General features: G+C 39.4%; 1 protein-coding gene across 1 annotated transcript; it reads left to right on the forward strand.

Moving 5' to 3' along the window:
- The first annotated feature begins 672 nt into the window (after positions 1–672).
- Positions 673–27,419, forward strand: LYPLA1 (lysophospholipase 1). Its single transcript, XM_087707065.1, has 9 exons — positions 673–859; positions 4,575–4,606; positions 13,047–13,112; positions 15,232–15,279; positions 17,434–17,504; positions 19,752–19,825; positions 21,338–21,439; positions 23,565–23,741; positions 24,250–27,419. Exons 1-9 carry the CDS (start codon positions 791–793, stop codon positions 24,301–24,303), a joined length of 693 nt encoding a protein of 230 aa, XP_087563191.1. The 5' UTR covers positions 673–790; the 3' UTR covers positions 24,304–27,419.
- The last annotated feature ends 500 nt before the right edge of the window (positions 27,420–27,919 follow it).

Raw genomic sequence — 27,919 nt, forward strand, 5'->3', positions numbered from 1 at the left:
CCCCTTGATGAAGTTCAACTGTCAAAAGGAATAGCCATTTATTATTTATTTATTATTAGTTTGTCAAATATGTACCAAGATAGCAGGTATAAATATAAACATGGATATAAACGAAAGAAATGAATACAAATAGATGGGACAGTAGGACAGGGACGTTAGGCACGCTGCTGCACTTATGCACGCCCCCAATTCTATGGTGAGGAATGATGGGAGCCTTTGGAAGAGCGCATGTTGTCAATCTTCATATCAGCTAAAATAAAGCACGGTATCAAAACCAAAAAAGAAAGAAAAATTCGGTTAATTTCCCCTCTAAAATACATTTTTTTCTAAAATTCTTCCCGGCTTCAGCTCCAATGAAGCCCCAGGGGAAGCCACGTGACCCGAACTGGGAGCTCCCAGAATCCCTTGCGTTGGCTGGCCTTTACGGGGGTCCGCAGGGGCTTGAAAGTCTGAAATCTCCGGTAAAGAGCCGCCGCCTACGCCGAGTAGGCCACCAGAGCGCACGCGCGGGGAGCCTAAGGCGAACCGGGCCGGCGCTCAAGCGTTCCTTTTCTTTCCCGCCCCCGTTTCAACGGCCGCCTCTGCGCTCTCTCAACTGAGCAGGAGGGAGCGGGAGGCCGCTCACTCCCCTCCCAACCCTTCCCAGGGAAGGGAGGCGGGCCTGCTGAGTCTCCTCTGTCTCCCTGGTTCCAATCGGGTTCCTGTGCGTCCCGTTTTCCCCACCTTCCTCCAGCCAGCCCGCCCGCCCCGTCAGTGACTGACTGGCCGACGCGAGAGGAGAGCCCAGTGTATGTGCGGCAACACCATGTCTGCTCCACTCCCAGCCATTGTCCCGGCCGCCAAGAAGGCCACCGCCGCGGTGAGTGAATAACGGACATTCCTGACGGTTCTTATCTCCGGGGTCCAAGAAGGCGCGATGGGGCAAAGGGAGAAGAGGAAGGGTCGATTCAGGTTGAGCGAGGCTTCCTGCAGCGGGCCTTGCTTTTGGGTAACGCACATCGACTCACCCATGCAGATCTTTTCTGACCGGACAGGCGACTTAGCCGCCTCTGCCATTGACTTGGCTCTGACGCGGCGCTCTCTTATTTCCTGGAAAATACCGTATTGCCCCAGAACGCCTGAGCTTTTCTGATGGTCTTGACCAGGGGTTCCCAACTTGGCAACTTTAAGACTTGTGCACTTCAACTCCCAGAATTCTCCAGCCAGCTTCTTCATAACTAGCTGGAGAATTCTGGGAGTTGAAGTCCACAAGTCTTAAAGTTGCCAAGTTTGAAGGCCTCTAGTCTTGACCGTTTGCTTGCGATCTGGGAGGTTTTTGGTCCAATAGCAGGAATACAAGATTAATAAATCTGATACTTACATTTTCAAGTACAGTTTTTAAAGTTTGACAATATCCACCGTGCTCTCACTTCCTAGGTCTTCATAGATGCTTAGAAATTTAATTAGGACAGCTCCTTCCAACTTTTTAAAACTTTATGAGGAAGTTTCAAACTCTATGTGAAAAACATGTTTTATAGTATTCTGTTGTAAGTTTTTAAGAGGTGTAGATAGTATTTTTAAAAAGGAAAAAATTAAAAATGTCAGGTCCATGACACAACATTGTTGAAAAGATGCTGCATAGGGAAACAACACATTTATATTTTAAGCTAAAAAATAACCACTTTTTCACCATTTTAATTGGCCTTTCCAAAGTAGCTTGGTGTGAATTCTTGCATCAAAATAACTGAACTGAACTGAATTAGCGAGAATTGTGTTAATGTCAGCTACCATTCAAGAGTGTCCGGAAGAAATAGCCTTAAAAGCATTGTGCATGTAATTGCTGAAAATAATTTTAAGTGCTAAGTTGTGAAATTTGTGAAAAACATTTTTATGGGATTCTGTTGCACAGAATATTTCTCAGCTTTTTTCTATTAATAATACTGATGGATCATTATGATTTTAGACAATAGTTTGATATCTTTGGATGCCCAAAATTTAATTTTAAATGAACACTTGATGACTACATTTACTGATGATACAAACTGTTCAAAGTTGTAAAATAAAAAGAGAGATCCAGTTTCAGTACAGCTATTAAGTTCAGTGTAAAAAGGTATAAATTATATACATTGACAGAAAAAGTCTGAACTGTGTTAATGAAATCTGAATCTGCCCCTGACCAAAAAGTGATCTTTGAGTTATCATGGACATGAAGATGTCAACCCACTTACAATATTTTAAGAAAAAGGATAAAAATCATATCTACATACTTACCTGAGCTATTTTCTTATGGGTAAGCAGATGTAGCAAATAAGTAAAAAATAGCATAGCAAAGAAATAAGGGCACCAGGTAAGCAAAGAAAATATAATCAAATGTAGTTTACATCAGTACTATTCACTGTAACATTTCATACCTACTTTTGATATCACACTATGGACCGATTCTGTGTTTTGAAGACTTCATTAATTTCATATAACTGCAGTTTTCTTAGTCTTCCAGTTCCTTTCAACCCATTCACTTTTCATATATATATTTTGTAATTCAGTTCTAAATCTTTCTATATGACTAAATCATAATTTATCTTGAACTGAACACTCTTTTATACTCTACCTTCTGTCAACACTAATAATAAAACACTGAACAGTTTCATGATTCAATTAATTCATTGCAATCTGTTGTGCTTAAATCAAAATGTTTGGTTCGAGTATGGAACAAAATGGGTTTGTTTTCTGGTCCATGTCGACTGAAATGTAGGTGTTCTGAGTAGGTGTTTTATGGAAGAGTGAGAAAAGTCAAGGATATTAGTGGTTGAGAGAGGCAGCAGAGGGATAGAAGAGAAGGTTCTGGGAAGATTATGGGGGTAAATCCAACTGGTATGCTATGCAGTGGAAGTTAATGATTGGCATTTGAAGGATGTCAGATAAAGAAAAGAAGAGAAAATGTTGGAAATATTGTGGGTGGAAAGGTTGGTGAAATATGTGTTGAGATATTGGTGACAGATAAAGGTAGGAATCAGGATGAGATTTCTTTGAACTCTATCTGATTTAGAAAGATTCCACAGAAACGTCTGAAACTTGCTTATATTTATATTATAAAATATATTATTACTATATCATAAAATATATATTTTCTGCACATTTCTATTCATTTACTCTTGGTACTCTTTACCTATCTTACCCTGTTAGGACTCAAAGATATGCATGGCAACTAAATATGGAGAGATTCGGGATCAACAGAAGGAGATATCTTTTCACATAGCATATAGCTAAATTATAAACTGGATTTTGTGGCAGCACTTAGGGCTAGGTAGCTAAGTTTGCGGGATTTGAAAGAGCACTGATTATAAATGGAACTACTTTGAGGAACCAACTCTCTTTAATCCCATCTCCCCATTTTGTTGGGTCCAGAAGGAAGGGAATGGTCCTATTCTGTCTACTGGACAGTATTGAATGGTGGAGCCCAGGAACACAGTCTTTTCTGTCCTATTCTCACTCTATGGAACATCATTTCCCTGGAGATCAGATTGACCCTCAATCCTACCAGCTATCCTCAACCCTACCTTAAAAACATGACTTTGTCAACAAGCATGGTGGCCTCAGAAGTACACATAGGCCTTGGTTTATGATCACAGTAGGAACCAGAATTTCCATTGCTAAGTGATATCATAAAGATGTCACATGACCACACTAACGACAACAATTCCATTCCCCTGTTGCCATTGTTAATCGAGAATTGCAGGTTGTTAAGCAAGTACCCATCCAATTCAAGCTATTTCAGGCTTGGTCCCTCCCATCTTCCCCAGGTCTTGTAAAAAAAAAACCTGGGCAACTTGGGGAAGAAAGTCTTGTACAGGCATGAACTCATGAAAAATCAGACTGGGTAGTCAGCAATGGAAGCAAGAAGAGAGTGAAAGTCAATTAGGTGACGGGCTGAAGCATATAGAAGGGCATGGGAGGAATAAGTGGGGGGGGCAGTTGAAGTCCATCTGCGGTTGTAAGTGAATGCTGGCTGCCAAGGTTCAAAATTTGATCATGTGACCACTGCTGTAACTTCAAACTTGCTCAATTCAAGAAAGATTGTTAATCCTGCCAATAATCCCTGACTATTCTGTATTCATCCATGGAAGAAAGAATAAATAATAACTTATTTTCTACTTAAGATCTAGCATTATAGATTATAGTGGATTAAAAATAAAAAAGTTCAAAACCTAAATTAAGAACATTGAATAGATTAATAATGCTAAGCACAGTTGTCATTAAAGAATAGATTAAATTGCTGTTCATTAAATGCCAAAGATAGGATACTGGTAATACAAATTATTCATTTTCTATCACTGAAAAACTTATATATTTCTCTCTTTTTGTTAACACAGACCATATATAGATATATAGCAGTTATAAGTAATATGTCAGAAGAGTGCACTTGGTAATGCTACCAAAATTATATTCTTTTAATAGATTTGTCGTATTTAAATGGGCATTTTGTATTTAGCAGTGTCTATTGCAGTTAGATTTTTAAAATAAGCAAGAACAGAACAATGTTGAAGAGCTAACTTTCCAGCATGTAGTAACGCTATTCATATACTCTTTAATTCTAGGTCATATTTCTCCATGGATTAGGAGATACTGGGTAAGTAAAATGGCTTTTTAAATAAACTATCTGTACCTTTGAAACATCTTTTATTATTTGCAATTTGCAAAGAAAAAATGTAGTGTTCATTAATTGCAATGCTATGCTTAAGTTAATGTTTACATTTCATTTTATAGATACCTGTGTGATCAGTAAGAGTTGAAACTGACTTAATGGTACCAGTATTAGTTGGAAACTGGACATTGGAAGATGTTAGTGCATGTTTCTTGATTTAATTCTTAAAAATTCAGTTAATGAAAGAACATCAATTATATAAATAGTCCTTTATAGTTATTTTGATAAAATTCAATATATGCAGATTGTTATTTGACTTAAAATTGCCACAATTAAGTCAAAACAAGAATAGGATTTTTCATACAAAACTTTCTATACATCTTTCATATGATCTTGAGTGCAGTTTCATGTTATCCTGCCCATGTGCGAAGTGGGATGGCAGGCCAGCCTTCTCTGCTCCGGCCTGGGTGAGTGAAAAAACATCAAGAAAACTAGTAAACTAGTTCAGAGATCATGCGGGAAGGGGTCCTACCGGTGGAGCGAAATCTAGTGGACCCGACCAGGTGCCTATCTGGGGGGTCGCCGCTATCGGGCGGCTCCCAGTCCATGCGGCCACCCATAACAGTTTTTACAGCGTTCGGTGGGGAAAAGGGCGGTGCCGCGCTGAAGGCTTTTCACAGTCCTAGCCCGTTTCTCCTTCTGATCGGGAGGGGCCCTGGAGTATATCGGACTGTTGGAGTGTTACTGCTGGCAGAGAGGAGGTGGATGGTGTAGAACGGCGCTGGACGAGATCGGGCAGTTGGTTTGTCTGCTGCTGCCGCGGCCTCCCTAGGCGCCCCCCTCCCTCTGTTTCCATCGGTTTGCAACACGTGGTGTCCTCGATGTCTTTAACATCTTCCTTGACATCTTTTTTGACATCTTCTGCTCTTGTTTCTGTGACCCTCGGACTATATCAGACTGTTCCAGAGGGGGTGCTCGGCCTGGCATGGCGCCAGATGAGATCAGGCAGCTGGCTACATTACCGTTGCCGTGGCCTTCCCCCCCCCCCCCGTTCCACTGGACTTGGCCTTCCCTACGGTGTGGTCTCTCCCCTGTCTTCCTTCATGATTACGGGGTCTTCTTTCTTATCACCGGGCTCTCCCTGCTCACAGCTGCTGGACTTTGGATTTACTTTTGGACCTATGACCTGGACTTTGGACTTACAACCTGCCTTATTTGGTGTGACCACTGCCGCCTGTCAATGCTCAGGGAGGCCACTTCGGACTTTTTGGACCCCCTGCCATACCATCCTATTATACAGGAAAGAGAGAAGACGAACTGTCCCCCTCCATATCACTGTTAATTTCCACCTATCTGAACTTTTTTACGAACCCGCCTATAACGTCGCACAACATCAACAGCTGCGCAAACTTTGTATGTGGAGTGTATGTGGTATGTATGTGATTGAATGATCCCACGCTTTTTAATCTAACGTAATTCATTCTATTTTAGTGTATTTTATTGTATTACTGTATATTTTTAATATTAGTGGGGTATGCATGTGGAGAATGCCTGGCCGGTATGTATGAGGGGATTGAGAGTGCGGCCTGGAGCTCCCTCCACTGAGTGCAGAAGCAGAAGTGGATGGGGGCCCAGATCCGCCTCTCGTCCCAGAGTGTATGGTATGAATGGCCTGCCAGGGAGAATGGGGGCCGTGGGAGGGGAGGAGGGTTCTATGGGATGGGGACGGGCCAGAACATCCTGGTTATGTTTGGGAGAGGCAGGTATGACGGGAGTTACAGGGCTAGCCATTGCCGGGGAAGGAGGGTTCGCTACGTCACAGCAATCCCTCCTTCCGGCCCTGATAGCTCAACTCAAGGACCAGGTGGCAAGAGATGTCAGGGCCCTGGTCTCAGGCTGCTGTTGCTAAATGCCAGGTCTGTGATTTATAAAGCTCCCCTTGTCCGGGACTTAATATTAGACGAGGGGGCAGACCTAGCATGTATTACTGAAACCTGGCTGGGCCACGAGGGAGGAGTCCCCCTCTCAGAAATGTGCCCAGAAGGGTTTCAGGTGCTTCACCAACCATGACACCAGAGAAGGGGCTGGGGAGTGGCAGCCATCATCTGAGAGTCATTAGCCCCTCGTAGGATCCCTGCTCCGGAGACTGTCGGGTGTGAGTCCCTTCTGGTGAAGTTGGACCTAGGGGGTCAAGTGGGCTTGTTTCTAATGTACCTACCTCCCAGCTGCATTACAACAGCCCTGCCTGCGCTCCTTGAGTCATAGCCGGACTGGCGGTTGAGTTCCCCAGACTGATAGTACTGGGGGATTTCAACCTGCCATCTCTCGGCGAATGCTCGGATGGAGCACAGGAGTTCTTGGCATCCATGACAACCATGGACTTGACCCAGGTAATTCAGAGTCTGACTCATACAGCAGGTCACACGCTCGACCTCGTGTTTCTCTCGGGGCAGTGGAGACGTGATCTGGAATTGAAGGGCATAGAGATCTCGCCCTTGTCATGGTCAGATCACTTCCTACTAAGGCTTCATTTTTTGAAACTACTCCCCCACTGCAGGGAGGGGGAGCCAATTAAGTGGTTCTGCCCCAGGCGCCTGATGGACCCTTTGGGATTTCAGACGGCGCTTGGAGAGATACCTGACTCCCTTGACCACAATCTGGCAGAGTCCTTGGTCGCTGCTTGGAATACAGCGGCGGCTGTGGCACCGGATTGCGCCTTTGCGGCCTCTCCGCGGCAGTGGATCCAGGAGGGCTCCTTGGTTCACCGAGGAACTCTGGGAGATGAAGCGCCAAAAGAAACGTCTAGAGCAACGTTGAAGGGCTAGTAACTCCGAATCTGACCGAACACAACTAAGAGCCTTTATTAGGACTTATTTAGTGGCGATACGGGCGGCAAAATGTGCTCATTTTTCCGCTCTTATTGCATCCGCAGAATCTCGCCCGGCCGCCCTGTTTAGGATAACGCGCTCCCTCCTGAAAGGGAGGGATGCAGAAGAACCCTTACAGGGAAGAGCTGAGGAATTTGTTCAGTTTCTGTCGGACAAAGTCACTCGGATTCGGACGGACCTGGACTCCACTTGGACAGTAGCAGTGGAGATGCCGGGGGAGGGCCTTGATCGGATTTTGTGGAGCTTGTCGCTCCTGAGGAAGTGGACAAGGCCATGGGAGCAATGAGTGCCTCCACCTGCTTACTGGACCCGTGTCCCTCCTGGCTGGTCTCGACCAGCAGGGAGGTAACACGAGGCTGGCTCCAGAGGATTGTTAACACCTCTCTACAGGAGGGATCTTTCCCGCACCCTCTGAAGGTGGTGAGACCCCTCCTTAAGAAGCCTTCTCTGGACCCAGCTATCCTTAACAACTACCGTCCAGTCTCCAACCTCCATTTTGTAGGGAAGGTAGTTGAGAAGGTGGTGGCCTTTCAACTCCGATGGACCTTGGATGAAGCAGACTATCTAGATCCCTTTCAGTCGGGTTCCAGGCCTGGTTACTGCACCGAAACTGCTTTAGTCGCGCTGATTGATGATCTCTTGCGGACCAGGGTTAGAGGACATTCCTCTATCCTTGACCTCTCAGCGGCCTTCGATACCATCGACCATGGTATCCATCTGCGACGGTTGCAGGAGGTGGGAGTGGGAGGCACCATCCTACGGTGGTTCTCCTACCTCTCGGACAGGTCGCAGTCGGTGTTGGTTAGAGGACAGAGGTCGACCCCTAGGCCCCTTAAATATGGGGTGCTGCAGGGCTCGGTCCTGTCCCCCCTCCTATTTAATATCTACATAACGCCGGTACGGCATTAAATACCATCAATACTCGGACGATACTCAATTGTATCTGTCCGCCCCGTGCCAACTCAGCAAAGTGGTGGATGTGCCAGTGCCTGGAGGCTGTGAGGGTCTGGATGGGAGCGAACAAGCTTGCACTCAATCCAGACAAGATCGAGTAGCTATTGATGTTGCCTCCCAAGGATAGTCCAGATATCCCATCCCTTAGCCTGGGGGGTGAAATCCTACACCCCTCAGAGAGGGTCCGCAACTTGGGTGTCCTCCTGGATTCGCAGCTGACGTTAGAACACCATCTGTCGGCTGTGACCAGGGGGGCTTTTGCCCAGGTTCACCTGTTGCACCAGTTGCGGCCCTACCTGGACCAGGAGGCACTTCGAATGGTCACTCATGCCCTCGTCACCTCAAGGCTTGATTACTGTAATGCGCTCTACATGGGGCTGCCCCTGAAAAGTGTTCGGAGTTGGTCCAGAACGCAGCCACATGAGCGATATCGGGTGTACCTAGATTCACCCATGTTACACCTATCCTCCGCGAGCTGCACTGGCTTCCTATTGGTCTCCGAACGCGCTTCAAGGTGCTGGTCATCACCTTTAAAGCCCTACATGGCCTAGGACCTGGATATCTGAGAGACCGCCTCCTGCCACATATCTCCCAACGGCCGATTAGATCTCACAGGCTGGGCCTTCTCCGGGTGCCGTCGACCGGACAATGCCGGCTGGCGGCCCCTTGGGGGAGGGCCTTCTCTGTAGCTGCTCTGACCCTGTGGAATGATCTACCCGTAGAGATCCGGACCCTTCCCACTCTCTCGGCTTTCCGAAAAGCTACTAAAACCTGGCTATTCCGGCAGGCCTGGGGCTCTTGACTTCATGAACGAGGTCCAGCCCCACCCAGATTGAGTGTATGGTGTGTTGTTTTTAAATTGTTTCTCTTTTTCTATTTTTAACGCTTTATTTTAATCTTGTTTTGTAAGCCGCCCGGAGTCCTACGGGATTAATAAATTTATTAAAAGTTAAAAGTTAAAGTCATATGCATATATTCAGAAATAAGTCCTGATGTTGTCAGTGAGGTTTAGCATTTAGTAAGCCTGTTAGGAGGTGCAGATTTAATATATTGTACTCTTAATTATTAAGTGAAAAGTTCCTTGTAGTTAGGATATGAATGTTGAAAAGAAAAGTACCTCAATTTTAATGCCTTTTTCATTGGAATTAAAATTGTTTCCATTTTATTAATGGAACCACTAGCATTTGAAGGGAACATTAGGAAATGCTATATGCTGAAATGTTTTCCTCTTTATGGACTAAAACAAAATTTGAAAATAACTGCATATTTTAGATTGGTTAGTTGTCTAAAAAGTATAGCATAAACAGGTGAAATATTATACACTGTAAAATCTTACAGTGTATAATCTTATATGTGTGTGTGTATGCGTGGATTAAGCTTCTCTATGAGCTAGACAGTAATGTTTTTGCATGTTAGTAAGGTTCACATATTAAATGTGTGCTCAACTCTCCATCCTGTCCCTGTCATCAGTTAGTTCCAGTGAGAGCAGGGATAAAATCTGCACCATCAGTTTTATTACCGGAGTATTTGAAGACTGGTAAAAAAGCCAACCCAAATGCAAGATGTCAGACTATACCAAACAATACTGGAGGCAAAAAAAATAGTCCCAGGGTTAGAAATTATGGAAAATTAAATGTCTTGTTCTAATTTCATAACTCCTAAAATAGTCATTTTAAATGCAGAGTATAATCCATGGAATTATTTATATACTCCTAGATTTTGTAATATTACAAATTGAGTATTGCAGATAAAATCCCAGTATTCTGAGATTTCCTCTTGGTAGAAAAGAACGCTTGGATAATTTTAGTATGCTTAGTATTTCATAACTCCATTCAGGTACATAATACTTGATCTTATATCTTGACATTTTTATTTCTTAACTTTAGGAGCTGGCCTAAACGATTCTGGTCATCTTACAGTTTGAAAAAGAATAATATTTTTAAAAATCGATAGCACACCGATACCATGGAATGCTGATAGTACTCTTTAACCCCAAACCCTAAGAGAACAGAGATATTTTTAAAATTCCTTGGACTCTCATTGGAAGAGATACAGATAACTGGGTGGGCATCATTCCACAGAGTAGATGCTATACAGAGAAGGCATGCTTCCTGGGTCTCAATTGGACCCTGGACACCTGTTTAAAGCAAAAGTGGAACACAACCATGGCATGCTGCGGCTCTTTAAAGAACAGACAATATATAGAAAAAAATGGTTTAATTATTTTGCTTAGTAAATTTAATCTATGACAGTCAGAATATCCCAGTGATCTTAAATGTTCTTGAAAAAGTAGGGTTGGAATTGGTTAGGTTAAATAGAAGATTACCAGAAAATCCCATAGCTGTAGATTAGGTTGGGAAGACTAGATTAGAAAGTTGTAAGCATCCCAGGGAAGAAGGCGGGGCTTAGCACTGAGAAGACGGATTTTCAGGCTATTCCTGAAATTCCCCTATTCCGAAGGAACTTGGACGGTTCATTTCGGACCCAAGCTGTCCCGGAGAGACAGTGAAAGGTAGGAGGAGATCCAGTGACCCTAGAGACGTTCGCAAAGTCCCTGGGGGCTTGGAATTTAACCTCCTTTGCCAGTGACTTCTGGATTAGCTGTAAGCTAACCGAAACTGCAGGTTGCCCCTAAGAATGGCGTGAGTGTTTCCAGCTGGTAAGGTGATTTTATTACTCAAAGAGAGACGGTCCGCATAAAAAATTAAGCTAATCGAAATCAAAGAACAGAAGAATCTAGCGGCGACTTCAATCTCTTTATTGGTTTATGGACAGTGGTTACTCTATTTTTTAAATGTTTTAAATGCTACTTACATGGACAAAGGAAAGATTACTCCAACATCTCCTCTGACTCTCTGTAAGTAGGCTGTAAACTAATTTACTATAATTTGGCTCCCTACAACTTGACACTTTTATTGCTTGGCTGGGTTGGTCTAAGATCAGATAAGATTGTACAGCTCCCAGCTTGTTTTTACTTGCAAATACCTTAAAGTTTCTAAAGGGAAAATACTAACTGCGTACAAAGATGGCGTCTGTTCAAGTTTCAAATGATTCATTTCAAATGATTTTTTCCGCACTACAAAAGTTATCTGACACATACGACAGATTTGAGAGGAAGCTGGATTATTTGCTGTTTCTAACAACAAAATATGAAGAAAAAAATGAGAATGTTGAATGTTTGAATGTTCCTGAAATACAAACGAAGGATGTCAGAGATGAAGATTTTCAATTTGCTGACATTCCGGGCATCTGGTTTACCTCTGAGGGAGAAAAAGATGGAATGTCTGAAGGGGGGGCAGCCACACATAAGATTTACTTTGAAAGACAGACCGTAGGAGGAATGAGAAGCATTAAAGAATTTATACTTTATGAAATATCATTTGCAAAACTTTTGATACCACCATTGAGAATTAAAGACAAACTGAAAAGGGGAATAAGCGGAGGATGGCAACATTATATGAGAGGCACCTTAAGCAAAAAGGTGCAAAGATCTTCTTGTTTGGACTTGCTCATAAAGACGTTTGGAGAACTTGATCCACAAATGGCAACAGGATTAAGGAGGTTTTGTTATTGGAGAGACACAGGCTGATAGATGGAAGAATACAATTCAAAATTAGCTAAACCTAATTAATTTTATTTGTAATAGACATAGTTGAATAATAATTGATAATGATAGTAATGTATATAATGTGGAGTTGATATGATAAATAATAATTGGATATGAGAAGGGAAGGTTAGAAATATTTTTGGACCATATATAAAGGTTATTAATCACAATAATTATCACTATTAAAAAATAAAATAAAACTATATACAGTTAAATCTTAACTAATATGGGGAAAATGCTATGATATACGATATAATTACATAAAGAAAGGAGAATGATAGTAAACTATATACATGGAGGATGGAATTTTTGGTATTAAATATGGATGTTTAGCTAAAACAGGATATGAGGATTTGATGTTAATGGAGGATTTTATAAACAAGTAAATGAAATGCTAGCATGTGGTTATGGATTAAATCTTTGGCATAGTTAAGGATGAAGGATGTTTAAACAACTGTAGTCAACTAAAAGTGGAGGTATGATTATGTCAATATGGTAAACACTTGAGTTAAGATATTTGAATTAATATGAATTAATGGAAGAGATGCACAAAAACATGTTGTAACCAGCTGATATACTTTTTTATAATATATACTTGTGTTTTTTCTTTTTTTCTTTTGTTTTTTTTTCTTTCTTTTTTTTCCCCCTGCCTTGTTTTCTGTTTTTTGTCTTTTTTGTGTTTTGATTTTTTCTTTTCCCACTGGTGTGGGTATGTGTTGTTTATGTAACAAAAAAATAAAATAAAAAAAATTAATAACAAAAAAAGAAAGAAAGTTGTAAGCATCCTGAAAGAAAGCTGTAGCAAACCATTTCTGTTGCTAAGAAGGGTTCATGATGATAAACTCACCAAGAATCATACTCCATTCAAGAGTTCTTATTTCCAAATTTGAGAAGAGATGAATGGAAATTAGAAATACAATAAGTACCAATAGCTGGGAAGATTTTGAATAGGAATTTGTTTTCCATATTTTTATAGGCATGGCTGGGCAGAAGCATTTGCTGGTATTAGGAGTCCACATGTAAAGTATATTTGTCCGCATGCGTAAGTATGTTAATATTTTCTGGTTGCTGTTTCCTTACAGTTCTCAATAATAAATCTGACAGAATTATGTGACCTGTTTATGAGAAAGAAATTACAAGTACTCCTTGACTTACAGCCATAATGGAGCTTGAACATTATGATTGCAAGTCAGGACAGTCGTTAAGTGAGGCACCCATGTGATTACTCTCTCAACGACTGCTACCCTAATTCTTCCAGGTGCAGTCACTAAGCAACTTTGCAAATAATTGAAAGGACAGAAGGAAAGAGCTCCCTGCCAAAAGAGAGCATACAGCTCCTCTCTATGTACAGAAGGAAATTCCTGCTCTGGGCTAGGGTTATGGTTTGAACCTCAAAAATTCCTTTCATTGGCCCAGCATGCCTATTTTTGTCCCATCTAAGTGCTAACGTTTTGTGTATTTAAAGATGGAAGAAAGGTTCCCCACCTCTTTCAGAAAGAGTCCCTCCCAAGAGCAGCCCTTCCACTGTTAAGACACGGGCTTCAAGAGTCCATGGTGATACACATTTCTTTTTCCCTGGATCTGCTTCCTTATTCCTATTGCTTAATTTTGAAGAAGCTCCAGTCTACCTAATTAAGAGGTGTGGTAGCAGACTGGTTAGAATCCAGTATTGCAACTAACTCTGCCCACACATCAGTAATTGGATCCTGACTGGCCCAAGGTTGACTAGGCCTTCCAGACTTCCAGATCAGTAAAATAAGGACCCAGATTGTTGGGGGCAATATGTTGACATTGTACACAGAGAGTGCTGTAAAGCACTATGGAGGACTACACTAGTCCTTGACTTATGACCACAATTGAGCCCAACATTTCTATTGCTAAGTGAATCATTCAAGTGAATTTTGCCCCATTTTATGACCTATCTTGCCACAGTTAGTAAGTGAATCATTGCAGTTGTTAAGTTAGTAATGGGGTTGTTAAGTGAATCGCGCTTTGCCAGTGACTTTGCTTATAAGAAGGTTGCAAAAGGTTATCACATGACCCCAGGACATTGCAGCTGTCATAAATATAAGTCAGTTGCCAAATGTCTGGATTTTTATCACATGACCATGGGGATGCTGCAACCATCATAATTGTGAAAAATAATCATAAATATTTTTTTCAGTGCCATTGTAACTTTGAACAGTCACTAAATAAACTGTTGTAAGTTGAGAACTACCTATATATCAGTCTAAGTACTATTGCTAATTCTTAGCCAATGAATTGGGACAAACAAAAATATTAATCCTCTTTACACTGATATGGATGGATGGATGGATTGATGGATGGATGGATGGATAATTTCCCTGAAAATAAGACCTTCATGAATAACGAGCCCAATCGGGCTTTTGAGTGCATGCACCAAAATAAGCCCTCTTCTGAAAATAAGGACTTTGAATCGCTTGCCCAGCCGGTACCTGCCATTTCCTTGGGGGGGGGGGGGGATGGGACGGAATATGCCCCACACACACCCGCCACCCACACAGAACAGCCTCATGGAGGCGGCTACGACAAGCCCTAGCACTCCTCCTCTTAGTGACGGCTGCAAAAAGAATAGCAAGCCCAGTGACGTGCCTCGCACTTCCAGCTTTGTCTACTAATAACTGTGTGATAGTCGCAGCAAGCCATCCCTCTTCATGAAGTAGCTGCTTCTCCAGTGCCGCTCAGGTCTCCGCCTTGAGCAACTGTGATCACTTTTGCAGCTGCAAAAGCGGTAGATCCAGCTATGTGCTTCTTGTTGCTTTCAGTGGAAACGGCATGAGGCGTGGGACTCCTCACTGGACCTCATGCCGCTTTTGCAACTGCGAAAACGGCCACAGTTGCTGGAGGCAGTGGCCTCAGCGGCACCAACGAAACAGCTACTTTGTAAATGTTGGGATGGCTTGCTGCGACCATTTAAACAATTGTTTCATCTTCTCTGGAATATAAACTTTGAATAGATATTAATATAGATTATCACAATGTGATAAGAAATGAAAAGAGATGCATTAAGGAACAGCATGATGCAATTCTATGATTTTTAAAAAGTAAAAACATTCTTAACATTTTTTAAAACGCAGAAGCAAATATTTAAAACATTATTGCTGACTTTTAACTTGAATCTTTCTTTACACAATTTCAAGGCCTGTCATGCCAGTTTCTCTCAACATGAATATGGCCATGCCTTCCTGGTAAGTGAGGGATTAAATTTTTTCGCCGTTCTTTGTTTTTAAGTTTGAAACATTCTGGTGCTTATTTATTCCTGTGATTTATACTGTTCATGCTAAAAAAATAATAATGAATAATAAATGGAAAGGAACTTAATTAGCCACTGATTCTAATTTCATATGACCCATTTCATGAGTTATTTCCTTACCAGAATGATAAATGGCCATGCAGTTAAGAGTCTTAAAAGTTCTTGCCAAGTGGACCCCTCATCAACTAAATCAAATGATAAATGAGTTTTTGGAATCAGATTGCCTTTAAAGACTTCAATTTTCCTTGTCATCAGCTAGATATCCCCTAATGCACTAATGAAGAACAACAACACGTTTTCCAAAGAGAACCAATACTGCCTGACCCACAATAATTAGCTACACCACTACCACTTAAAGAGCTGTGTTAATTATAAAAAGAGCTCTTGTTACCACTTGCCAGGCTTATGTACCCACTATTGTACAGCTACATTGGATTTTTTCCAGCAGAAGGGATACAATAAACAATGGTTGGTGTGCAAGAAATGGGAAGTCCTGAAAAACAATTGGATGCAACTCATTCAGGCAGAAACATTTAATGACTCAGCCTCATTTGAGCATATCACATCAAGCTCTCATAACAGTGCATCATTATGTACCACTTCCTCAGGAGTCAGGAAATGTATTTTCTGAAACCTATGAGGACATTTCTGTAGAATTAGGAATCCTATGCAAGCTATCAAACAGTTGCCAACATTGACATTCATGACCAAATCCTTATACAGACCATTAAAAGCAATCTGGTTTTCTGGGCTTCTTATCTGGCTTCCCTCTACCTGTATTGACACCTTGGCTGAGTCTACAAGGATTTGAGACTTTCAATATTTGTTCCTAATTATAAAAAAGAGAGATGATATCTTTCTAATTATAGAGCTATTGGCCTTCTCAACATCAGCAGCAAGCTGTATGCAAGATGCCTACAGTGGAAATTCTGGAAGTGGTTGAAACGAGAAAGTCTGCTTGAGAAGTCAATTGACATTAATCAGTAGCTTGTACTCCAGCACTTCATTGAAAGTATTTTTCGCATCTCCCTGTATACTGCTTTTGTTGATTTTAAGCAATGTTTTATTCCATATACTGAGCTAAAATGTAGAAGTTGGAGGCCTTCTTAGGCCAGAATTTACTTCATTTCATATATATAACACATGAAGGCATTTCATTCAGACTAAGATTTAACCCCATGCCCTTACCAGTGCTATTAAAACTGAGAAAAGCATTAAAGCAAGACTGCATGTTGGCCTAACACCTATTCAACTTCTATATTAATTCTTTAGTGGGCCATCTCCATGACATACATTTTCCTTCCACAAAATGTATTTGAAGACACCTTTTTGTTCTACTATGGGTAGGCAGTACTTTTAAGAATATTATTTGTCTTAAAATAGTATTGAAGGCCCTACCAATGTGTTTCAAGGAAGACTGATTAGAATTCAAGTATTGATATTGCACTTGCCAAAAGGTCCAAGAACTATCTGCAACATAGATGGCTGCAAGTTTGAGCAAGTACGTCTTCATTCTGCTCATAATAAAAATCCATAGGAACTGTACTGCTGAAAAGGCATAGAGTTCATCTGACATCCTTAAATATTTTGATAATATGTTTTTGCTATACTGTATATTCACTCACCACTCTCAGATTTGAAGCCAAAATTTAGCACATCTTCTTTGTGGTGCCTGACTGGATCTTTTTCCAATTTCACAGTGTTAGAGATTGATATAAAGCTGAAAAACTTTATCTTGCGGTTGACTAATTTTTGTCTTGCCAATTCTCATGAGTCCTGCAGACTTTTCAACTAAATGTATTTATATGAATTTGTTGAGCAAATGTTGTTTTGGTATGTTTCACCAAAACAGCTTTAGCTGATAGGAATGTTTGGAAGAAAAAGGCGTTCCTTATTCTATGAAAAGTATCATTAGAAATCCTGAGATTTCATTTTTCAAGGGTTGGTTTTCTGTTACAGGTATATATTTTATGACAGGCTGAGCTTCATTAAGCCCGCTGGATATGAAAGTTATTGAACCTGAATAACTTTATGCTAATAATTGTGAAGTTACTTGCATAATATAATACAATTAATTGTTTGATTAAAGGTTCGATATTTTTGGACTTGCTCCAGATTCACAGGAAGATGAAGCTGGAATCAAACAAGCATCAGAGAATGGTATATTCATGTTGTATTTGATGAAGTACATAATTATAATTACTTGGGAATTTACCAATTTCCATCCTACTTATAAACTTGTATTTTATAAAGTTAGCTATGTTCCATTAATATTATAGAATCTTGCAAATAATCTTCATACATAAACAGTACTGTTCAGTTGTATGTTGAGTGAGAAGTCATAAATGAGTAAACAAATAAGTACTTCAGCCAACAAACTACAGTACATATGAAAATAATATGTCTGATATTTTATGATTTTAAAAAATAGCATTGTATAGCAAGAATGGTTTCTGTGAAATTCAAGCACTGAGAATACAACATCTATCATGTAGAAATCCAGATGATCAGTATATGGCAGCAAAATGATACAGACTCATTGAATTGTACAGTTGAAGGGGACACAATCATCTAGTCAAATGCTCCCAGTATCAGGAAGATTAGGCTATTCTTAAAACATGGCTGTCCATCCACCTCTTAAAATGCTCCAAGATGGAGAACTCTAACCCCTTGTTGATAGATTGCCACATAAAATATTTTAGGTATGTGGATATAAGATCTTCATGAATCTTTGATATGGTATTGCTTCTAAAACACAACCCAGAATTGCACTAGCTTTTCTAGCAGCTGTCTCAACTATTGGCTCATATTGAGCTTGTCAGTGGCCATACCCAAATCCTTTCCAAGTTATGAATCCTCAGTCTTGTACATATGACATATATTTCCCTTCCTAACTATAATACCTTCAATTTCTTCCTGTTGAAGACCATCTTTTTTCCAATCAGCCCAGATTTCCCACCTGGTTAGATTAAATTACAAACTTTATTCTAACATCAACAATTCCCTAGAGCCCATACTGCCTGCCTTTTAAATACACACAAAAGTAATGATTCCTTGTTGGTACAAACTGAGGGATGAGGAGAGGGGGGTCATCTGAATATCAGCCCTACTTTTTCTGCTGTGATTGAAAATTGGGGCAGGAGATTCACAGAATCCCAACTAGCTCAACCCTAGTATCTAACACAATTTGAACAATTCTTGTGTAAATTATTGCAACTGAAGAACTATACAACCACTGGTACTAATGGGCCAGTAGTATTGACGGGAATTTTGGTCAATAACAGGATTTCTTATCATTCTGTTCCCTCGATCCTGTGTATGCTCTGGAGAAAGTTTAGTGCATTTTGGGGGGGAGATTAAGAATTGATTGTAGAGGCAGATGTGTGACTGACAGATCTCAGCCATTAGATTCAACTCACTACGTTCTATATGATTTATTTTCTTGCTGAAATAAAATGTTGGAATTATACAGTGAGTCTAAATATGCCCTTTCTTAATTATTACCATAATTAAATAATTAAATAGAACAAGCATTGCCATAATTTGTAGCATTGCATTTAAGAGCTTTGAAATTTTGATAGACTTAATGATGATTTGTAGCCTGTACATTTTATCAACTGTTTCCAGTATTATATTCTAAAACAGTTCTCCTTGAATACTGATTTTTTTTAAAAAAAAAAACTATGAATCTTTTTCACTTTATATTTCTTGGATTCTTTCACCATTGCTTTAACTGCCTTAAACTGAGTCTTCTGTTTCAAGTTGATCCTTGATATATTCATCTGTTGCCTCAGATACATACACATATACCTGTCTTGTATCGCCTATTTTTAAACACAAGAAAATAATGTATTTTAGAACAAATTTAGAACTCATTTTCGAACAATTATGTGCTTCCTAAAAATGAAATTAATTATAATTTAAGATACACATTTAATAATATTAAGTAATAATTGCATAAATATAACCAATTATTTTCTTTAGACCAGTGGTTTTCAACCTGTGAGTCAGGACCTTTTGAGGGTTGAACGACCCTTTCACAGGGTCGCCTAAGACAATCGGAAAACATATTTTCAAAAAAATATAGAAAACATAAAATAATGTTATGGTTGGGGGTCACCACAACATGAGGAACTGTATTAAAGGGTCGTGGCATTCGGAGGTTGAGACCCACTGCTTTAGACTTCATTCTAAAACAATGGAATCTATATAGGTCCCAAATTAAATAAGAAAATAGAATAGTAAAAAATTAAAATTAAAATGTCAAACCCTACCCATCTTAAAGTGAAAACTCCATAGTGAGGTAAACTATATAACCATTAAATAAGTATTGTATCCATAGTACCTTTCTATGATGGTATAATATTTCTTTTATAAACATAGTTAACATTCAGTTCTTTCTTTCAGTGAACACACTTATAGAACAAGAAGTAAGGAATGGAATACCCTCAAACAGAATAATTTTGGGAGGATTTTCTCAGGTAATACTAATATAACAATTCTGATTCTATGGAAGCCCTAACAGTGTGGCAAATCTGTTGTAACTAACTTGGATTTTAAGTTATTCTTTTAATCGTTTTGGATTATAATCAAAATATTGATTCTACAAAAAGTTCCCAAACACTTTTTTAGTTATGGTTATTTAGGTCCGTGCTTATAGTAGGTATTTAGTTTGTAGCAGCATGAACACAATCCAGTTTTACTGGTAGATTTGATATGCTTGTTTAAATTTCTGTCACTGCCCCTTCATTTAATAACCAAGAAAGAAACCACTCAACTCCATATTTCAGAATTAAGTGTACTTTTACTGGCTACAAACGAAGAAGCAAAGCAAAGCTGAATCTGAATAAAAAGGCGCGAAAGCAATAGATATCAATACAAGATTCATTCCCCTCCCCTTGGTACCCCAGTCCATAGTCCAATCATATTTCACCCAACTGTCAGGTGGGAGACATCTTCAAAAATCATCATCAGGATGGAATGCTGGACAGTTGGCCTTGGCAGGAAACTCCCTTCCTTCCACATGCAAGATTGTGAGAATACCTCCCTAATAAACAGTCCTCCAGTACAGAATGATTCCCTTCCCAAATAACATCCCCCCTCCCCGTTTCAATGGCAGCCGAAAAGCAGCAGCGAAGCAGAGGCTGACAATTTTTTTCCCCCTTCAGAGTACAGAATGAATAATGATGTTCAGACCAATACAAATACTAAAATAGACATTTCCACATATATGTAGAGTCACCGGGAGAGAGGTGACATATAAATTATTATTGTTTTCATCATCCTGTTAATTTTGTATTATCCAAAATACATTTTGCATAGTTTATAGCTAATCTTTTTCACTTAATACAGTTTTCTTGTATAGCAAAATTAAAATCCTGTCTATGTGTCTGTGACATTTTTGGGATACAAATAGTATTGTTATATTACCAGTTGATAACCTAATCTCATGTTCATATCAAGTGTTAGCTTCTTAAGTAAATGAACATGAACATGAAAATGTACATGCGATAAGATAACACATATATAGGGCATATAAAATGATTTACATTAAAATACCTTAATGAATTGGATTGAACAGAGTTCTCCTTTATACAAAGGCTCACAGTTTTACAGTCTGTACTCAGAAGTCAGACAAATATTGATTTGACTACAGCTATGGATTCTTAATGTCCTTTAAAATTCTTATAAGATATATCATTTGCATAACAAATGCTTCATAGGTAACAAAAGAAGTTTGGAAGTGATACACCACTGTTCAAAGTATTATGAGAGACAGTGATGTATCACTTCTGGCAAGTGTTTCTACATGTTTAGACTAGTTGATGTGACAATCTAACAACTAATGCTACTACATTATAAATTCTTTTGAGTAGTTTCTTAAATATTATAAAATAAATATAATTGAAATATAGTTTTCAAAAGTAAATTGTGTTTGTTGTTCAGTATTTGATTAAGACTGTACTAATGGACTTTATCTTGATTTTTATTAGGGTGGAGCTTTATCTTTATACACTGCCCTCACAACGCAACAGAAGTTAGGGGGTGTTGTAGCACTCAGCTGTTGGCTTCCACTGCGAACTTCATTTCCACAGGTAGTTTGTTTCATAAAAAAGATTTAATTTGATTTTATTTTATTATATTTCTATGCCGCCCTATTCCCAGAGGGACTCAGGGCGGCTCACAAACCAAGTAAGGGGGGGGGATACAAACAGGAACAAAGACAACGGACAAACAACAACAACAATTTAAAAACAATCAACAGCCACACAATTCGAGCGGGGACGGGAACTCATCATCCCCAGACCTGTTGGAACAGCCAGGTTTTAAGGGCTTTGCGGAAAGCCTGAAGGGTGGTGAGGGTCCGAATCTCCACGGGGAGCTCGTTCCAGAGGGCCGGAGCAGCCACATAGAAGGCCCTCCTCCAGGTGGTAGCCAATCGGCATTGGCCGGTGGATGGAATTCGGAGGAGGCCTAGTCTGTGGGATCTAATCGGTCTGTTGGAGGTAATTGGCAGCAGGCGGTCTCTCAAGTACCCAGGTCCAATACCATGAAGAGCTTTATAAGTGATGACTAGCACCTTGAAGCGTATCCGAAGACCAATAGGCAGCCAGTGCAGTTCACGGAGGATAGGTGTAACGTGGGTGTACTGAAGTGCACCCACAATCGCTCGCGCGGCTGCATTCTGGACAAGCTGAAGTCTCCGAATGCTCTTCAAGGGCTGCCCCATGTAGAACACGTTGCAGTAGTCCAGTCTTGAGGTCACAAGGGCACAAGTGACTGTTGCGAGGGCCTCCCGGTTCAGGTAGGGACGCACCAGGCGAACCTGGGCAAATGCCCCCTGGTCACAGCCGACAAATGGTGTTCAAAAGTCAGCTGTGGGTCCAGGAGGACTCCCAAATTGCGAACCCTGTCTGAAGGGCGTACAGTTTGACCCCCCAGCCTGAGAGATGGAATACTTGGCCAATTGGTGGGAGGGAAATACACCAGCCACTTGGTCTTGTCCGGATTGAGTGCAAGCTTGTTAACCCCCATCCAGACCCTAACAGCCTCCAGGCACTGACACATCACGTCAACCACTTCACTGGCACGGGGCGGACAGGTACAACTGTGTATCGTCCGCATACTGATGATATTTTATCCCGTGCCGTCGAATTATCTCACCCAGCGGCTTCATGTAGATGTTAAAACAGGAGGGGGGACAGGACCGAACCCTGCGGCACCCCATAGTTCAGGGGCCTAGGGGTCGATCTCTGCCCTCCAACCAACACCGACTGCGACCTGTCCGAGAGGTAAGAGGAGAACCACCGAAGGACGGTGCCTCCCACCCCCACCTCCCGCAGTCGTCGCAGAAGGATACCATGGTCGATGGTATCGAAGGCCGCTGAGAGGTCAAGGAGGACTAGGACGGAGGCATGACCCCCGTCCCTGGCTCTCCAGAGATCATCGGTCAGTGCGACCAAAGCAGTTTCCGTGCTGTAGCCAGGCCTGAATCCAGACTGAAAGGAATCTAGATAATCGGTTTCATCCAAGGACCGCCGGAGCTGAGAGGCCACCACTTTCTCAACAACCTTCCCCATGAGAGAGTTAATTATTATTTATATTGTCTGGAGAAGAACTGGAGAAAAATCACAAAATAGAAAGATCTGAAAATAGAAATATAATGACTGTAGAAAAAGAAAGCAAAAGTAATACCAATAGTAATAGGCACTTTGGGTGCAATCCCAAAACAACTGGAATACCATTGGCATTAACAAAATCACCATTGATTGGTTGTAAAAGGTAGCTTTGCTTGGAATAAATTACATCCTGCAACAAATATCAATATCTGCCTATCTCAGGCCCTTGGACTGATAAAAATGCCAAATCCATCCTAAACATCTGGCTGACTATGATGAACCATCATAATTTACTAAATTTATATGCTATCTGACTGCCAGCAATTTTGGACAGTTCACAAATGGTTAATACTAATTCTTATTGTTGTTTATTTTGCTTTACAAATAATGCTTCAGTAACTTTAAAGGGATTAATAAATTTCACTGTGTGCCAGAAAACCAGATATCTAGATTCCAATCCTATATTCCAAAAAAAAGAATGGTGGATATAGCTGCTTAGAGGTAGGATGAAATAAAAATATGAACATATAACAAATAAACAGCCTGTGTAATACTGTATGCTTTACTCTCATAATGTGACTTCTTGTAACATTTTTTCTAGGATTCCATCAATTGCATCAACAAAGATATTTCTATTCTCCAGTGCCATGGTGACCGTGATCCTTTGGTTCCTTTAATGTTTGGAGGTGTGACTTCTGAAACACTAAAGAAAATGTTAAACCCTGGCAACATAAATTTCAAAATATACTCAGGCATGATGCATAGCTCATGTATTGAGGTAATGATTGTTTTACATTAAGAATGAGTTATTGTAATCAGGGAAAAAATAATTTACGGGGTGTAGGTAGTCTTTGGGTTACAACAGCAGTTGGGAGCAGGAACTCTCTTGTGACATGCAACCATGGAGCTGAGTGGTGACAATTCCAACAGTCCCTCTTGTTATCATTAACAGAGGACCATGTGGGTTATTAAGCAAGACACTCATATGAGGGCAACTTTTGACTTCCTGCTGGCATCCTCATTGACTTTACTTGTGGGAAGTTGACATTGGCAATTGTGATAATATGAGTTCAGTAGCACTTGCTTCAATATAATTGGTGGTTATAACTTTAATCCAGACAAGTTGGAGATATAAATCAGGACACTGATTTTAGTGAAGTAGTATTTGTTGAAGATCAGAACAAAAGGTTCCTTGCATGATGAGGAGCCCAGTTCTTTCTGTAATACTTAAAAGAATATTAGTATCAAATATCTAAACTAATATACTGTTTTTCATTCCTAAATAGGAAATGATGGATGTGAAGCAATTTATTGACGAGCACCTACCTTCAATTGACTGAAATATGTGAAAAGCCTTTGGTTAAATGCACCAGCATCATCTGTACTAGATTGTTTTTTCATGTAGCTATTTCTAAAGCATCTCTGTGCCTACAGTATTAACTGTATTGCAAAGTTTAGAAACTATAACTTCATGAGAAACAATACTCCTTTTAAATTCCATTAGCCATAACATAGTTATATGGCAGTAAAAAGACATGTTGGAATATAATTAGGTATTCTCCTCCTTGCTAGATCATTCCAAATTTAAAGTTATGGAGACCTTTTATAATTCAAAGCAAGATTTTTTCCCAAATCCTGTTATATTACTATTTGCTAAATTGACACTTGTATATGCAGTATATAAAACTAAGCATGCAGTGGTAGAACAAGTATTCTTAACGTTCACATTTAACCAATATTATTGCATGTTCAAGGTAAGACTCACGTCTTTAAATTATCCCTACACCTTGGAGGAATACAGTGTTTTAAATGTATGCCCTGCTACTTAGAATCTTTGAAAAAGTATTTATCGCTATAACAAATGTTTCTCAGTTAGCTGTCCTTACTGAGATAAATTTAGACATAAATGTCACTCAATTATACATAGAATATAATAAAAATCATTAGAAATTTTAATATTTTGCAAAAATTGAGCTTTCAAAAACTCTTTTAAGTAGCTAACTTCTTAAAAATCAAAATCAGAAAATATATTGTATGTATTAGTCTTAACTTACTCTGCTTCAAAAAACTCAAAAAAGAAAGTTGTTGTTTAAAGCATCACACAATCAACTGACTATAAAAGAGAAAGGGTGCATACAAAGTATATTTTATTTTAAAGCTAAAAAACATCACTGTGTGAAAATTTTAACTATTCTAAATCTACCACAGCTCAGCAGAAATGTAATCTTTGGCTGTTCAAAACAAAATCTGGAAGGATACCACAGCAGTTTTTTGGAGAAAGTTAGAATAAGACTGATACACATTATTTTCTCCTCAGCAATATACATTGCTATCATCTCCTTGCTCTTCCCATGGCCTGCCTTCAGCCACTACCACTGATATTCAGCATGGCATATCACACTGCCTGTCTGTTACCCCCACCCTACAGAGGATTTTTCCAGCATGTGCTTTCTGTTCCCAGTTGCAACTGATTGCCAATATGCCAATATGCCATCAAGTCAGTCCTTCAGCCTTGGCTTTTTTTTTTTTTTTCTCCACTACCGAACAACAAAGCATGGTTCAGTTTGGTGCAGAGCACCACAAACTAGCTGTTCTGGAACAGTTTGTGCAAGCAACATTTTCAATGTCCCTGGACCAGATCATTCAGAAATAAGGTACTACTTCACCCTTCTCATGATAAATTATCCATCTAAATTCTTTAAAAAAAAATCTTAATAAGACTTGATACTTTATTTCAGATAACTTCCTTCAGAAGTTCCAAGTTTTGTACATATACACAGCTATACATACATATTGCTTCTATATGTACTTTGTGTATGTATAGAAATGAAAAAAAATCTTAATTCTATAGCATAATTGTAAGAATCTTTTAGAAATAGTGTACAAGTTTTGTGGTCAATATTGTATGTTTGGGAGAAAAACTGGATACATTCTTTCAGGCCATTCACCAAATCCCAATATTTTGCTGATTTTTTTTTTAGCATCACATTGCTACTGTGTATCTATTGATGGTGAAATAGCACCTTCTGAAATTTCTTCTATTGTGATTTTATTTAAGAGGAGACATGGAAGCTAATGGAATCACTCATATCTGCAGCTTATAAGCACTTAAATTCAGAATTAAAAATGTAATTGGTTACATGTTGGTGGAGCAGATAATCATGGCCTTTGACACTTTTGTCTATGTTCTGGCATGTTTCTTGATACTTGCTGGGCCTTTAGATAATTAAACAGAGCAATCTATATACCAGCAGAAGGACTGGGAAAGAAGACTGTTTGGAATACATAATTTCCACTTGTAATTTTTTTTCTAGTGTGTATTGCTAATATGGAGGTTTAATTGGACTTATTCTTTATTTAGTTATATGATGGAATTTGGAAAGCAAGAGACTAAGTTTGTTCCCTGTTGCAGCCTGAAACAATATTTTAAAGTGCAGATTCTGGATTCTAATGAACTGAATTTGGCTCTTGAAAGAAGTAAATATTTCTGTACTGAAAGCATCTCTGAATTATTTTAATTATAGGAATCTCTGCGAGAGTTTGTGTACATAGGACTTGAATATGGGAACAATGATTTTATCAGTTTGTTTTTATTAGAGACTGGTTGCTTATAAACCAGCAAGAAGAAAGCATTTTGACAGTATTCAGAGATTTTTTTATAAGCGATAAACATGTAAGATTTTCTAACATTGACTTAACAGGAAGTAGACTGTTAAAATATTTATTACCTAAAGATAACTGTTTCAGTTCTCTTAAACATCAGAAATGCAAAACAAACCAAAACTTTGATTAATGTCATTTTTTAACTTAAAAAACTTATGTGGAACTACTGACATCAAAATATAATAGTCCCCAAATAATGGTGAGTTTACTTTGGAATCTGATATACAATATTTTGCTAAACAATCAAACGTTAGAGTATTAAGTATTAAATTGTTCTTAATTGAATGTTTAAATAAAATTGCCAGTCTTTATTGTATTATATCATACCTTAAATACTGTGACAATTGAGGCAAATTTAATAAATCATCAGGATTTTTATTCTGATAGGTTTAGTTTTTAGTTTATCTTGAAATATAGTGTTCATTGCAGTGAATGAATTGCTGAAGGCATACTCTATTCTAACATGAATTTCTGGTCTGTTAATTGAATGTTTGCCTTAGGAAGTGTTTTGCAGTTCAGTAAATTCTAAATTCATTTTTTAAATAAATAGGTGCTATTGACTGTCAAATATTGTTTCCAGAAAGTATGTATAGGATATAAATGAAGCCATATGTTCAGGCTGGAGTATTTTATGAACAATTTGGCTTTTCTTTATCTTATATTTTAGGAGGTTCATAGCTAAGACAACACTTTGATTTTATATGTTTATGGCAAGAAATCTACTGAAACATCTTAGTTGGAAATTGTAATCTGTTACTGTGAATAAAATCTGAACAATCAATGAATGAAACAATTATTGTTGTATGACAAAGGCTGTATCCCTTTTATACATCTCTACAATTATTAAACAAGAAAAAATTGTTCATTGAAGACAGGGGCATCAACTTTGATTTCATTGAGGGCCATATCAGGGTTGTGTCTGACCTCGGGAGAGGGGTGTGACTAGTGTGTGTGTGCGGCCAACTCAACATCACTTGTGTTGGCCCTCTGGAGCTCCATTTTCACTAGCACAGCGCTGCAGGGGGTTGTCGAGCTGAAAACGGAGTTCCGTTTTCGCTGGCAGAGGTACGGTGGGCCAGTCCTTTGCTGTTTCCATCTCTGGGCCAGAGCTAAGCCTTGAGTTTGACACCTCTGATTGAAGAGAGATAGTAAGTTATCTATATATATAATTAAAAAATAAATGCGTATATGAGAAACAATATTTGGATTCATACTTTTCACTAAGATACTTTCTTTTATACTTTAAGATACTTTCAAACTGCAATATCCAATTGTTTGTGTTTCATATATAAC

This window comes from Thamnophis sirtalis, unplaced genomic scaffold (assembly GCF_051295495.1).
Source record: "Thamnophis sirtalis isolate CommonGarterSnake01/CBP01778 unplaced genomic scaffold, rThaSir2_p1.2 scaffold_2, whole genome shotgun sequence".
NCBI classification, from domain to species: domain Eukaryota; kingdom Metazoa; phylum Chordata; class Lepidosauria; order Squamata; family Natricidae; genus Thamnophis; species Thamnophis sirtalis.

Excerpts from the sequence above, each read along its gene's own strand:
- LYPLA1 (XM_087707065.1), top strand. The coding sequence starts at position 791 with ATGTGCGGCAACACCATGTCTGCTCCACTCCCAGCCATTGTCCCGGCC. Across the intron at positions 860-4,574 it reads CCAAGAAGGCCACCGCCGCG|GTCATATTTCTCCATGGATT; the intron begins GTGAGTGAATAA and ends CTTTAATTCTAG. Across the intron at positions 21,440-23,564 it reads TGCGAACTTCATTTCCACAG|GATTCCATCAATTGCATCAA; the intron begins GTAGTTTGTTTC and ends CATTTTTTCTAG.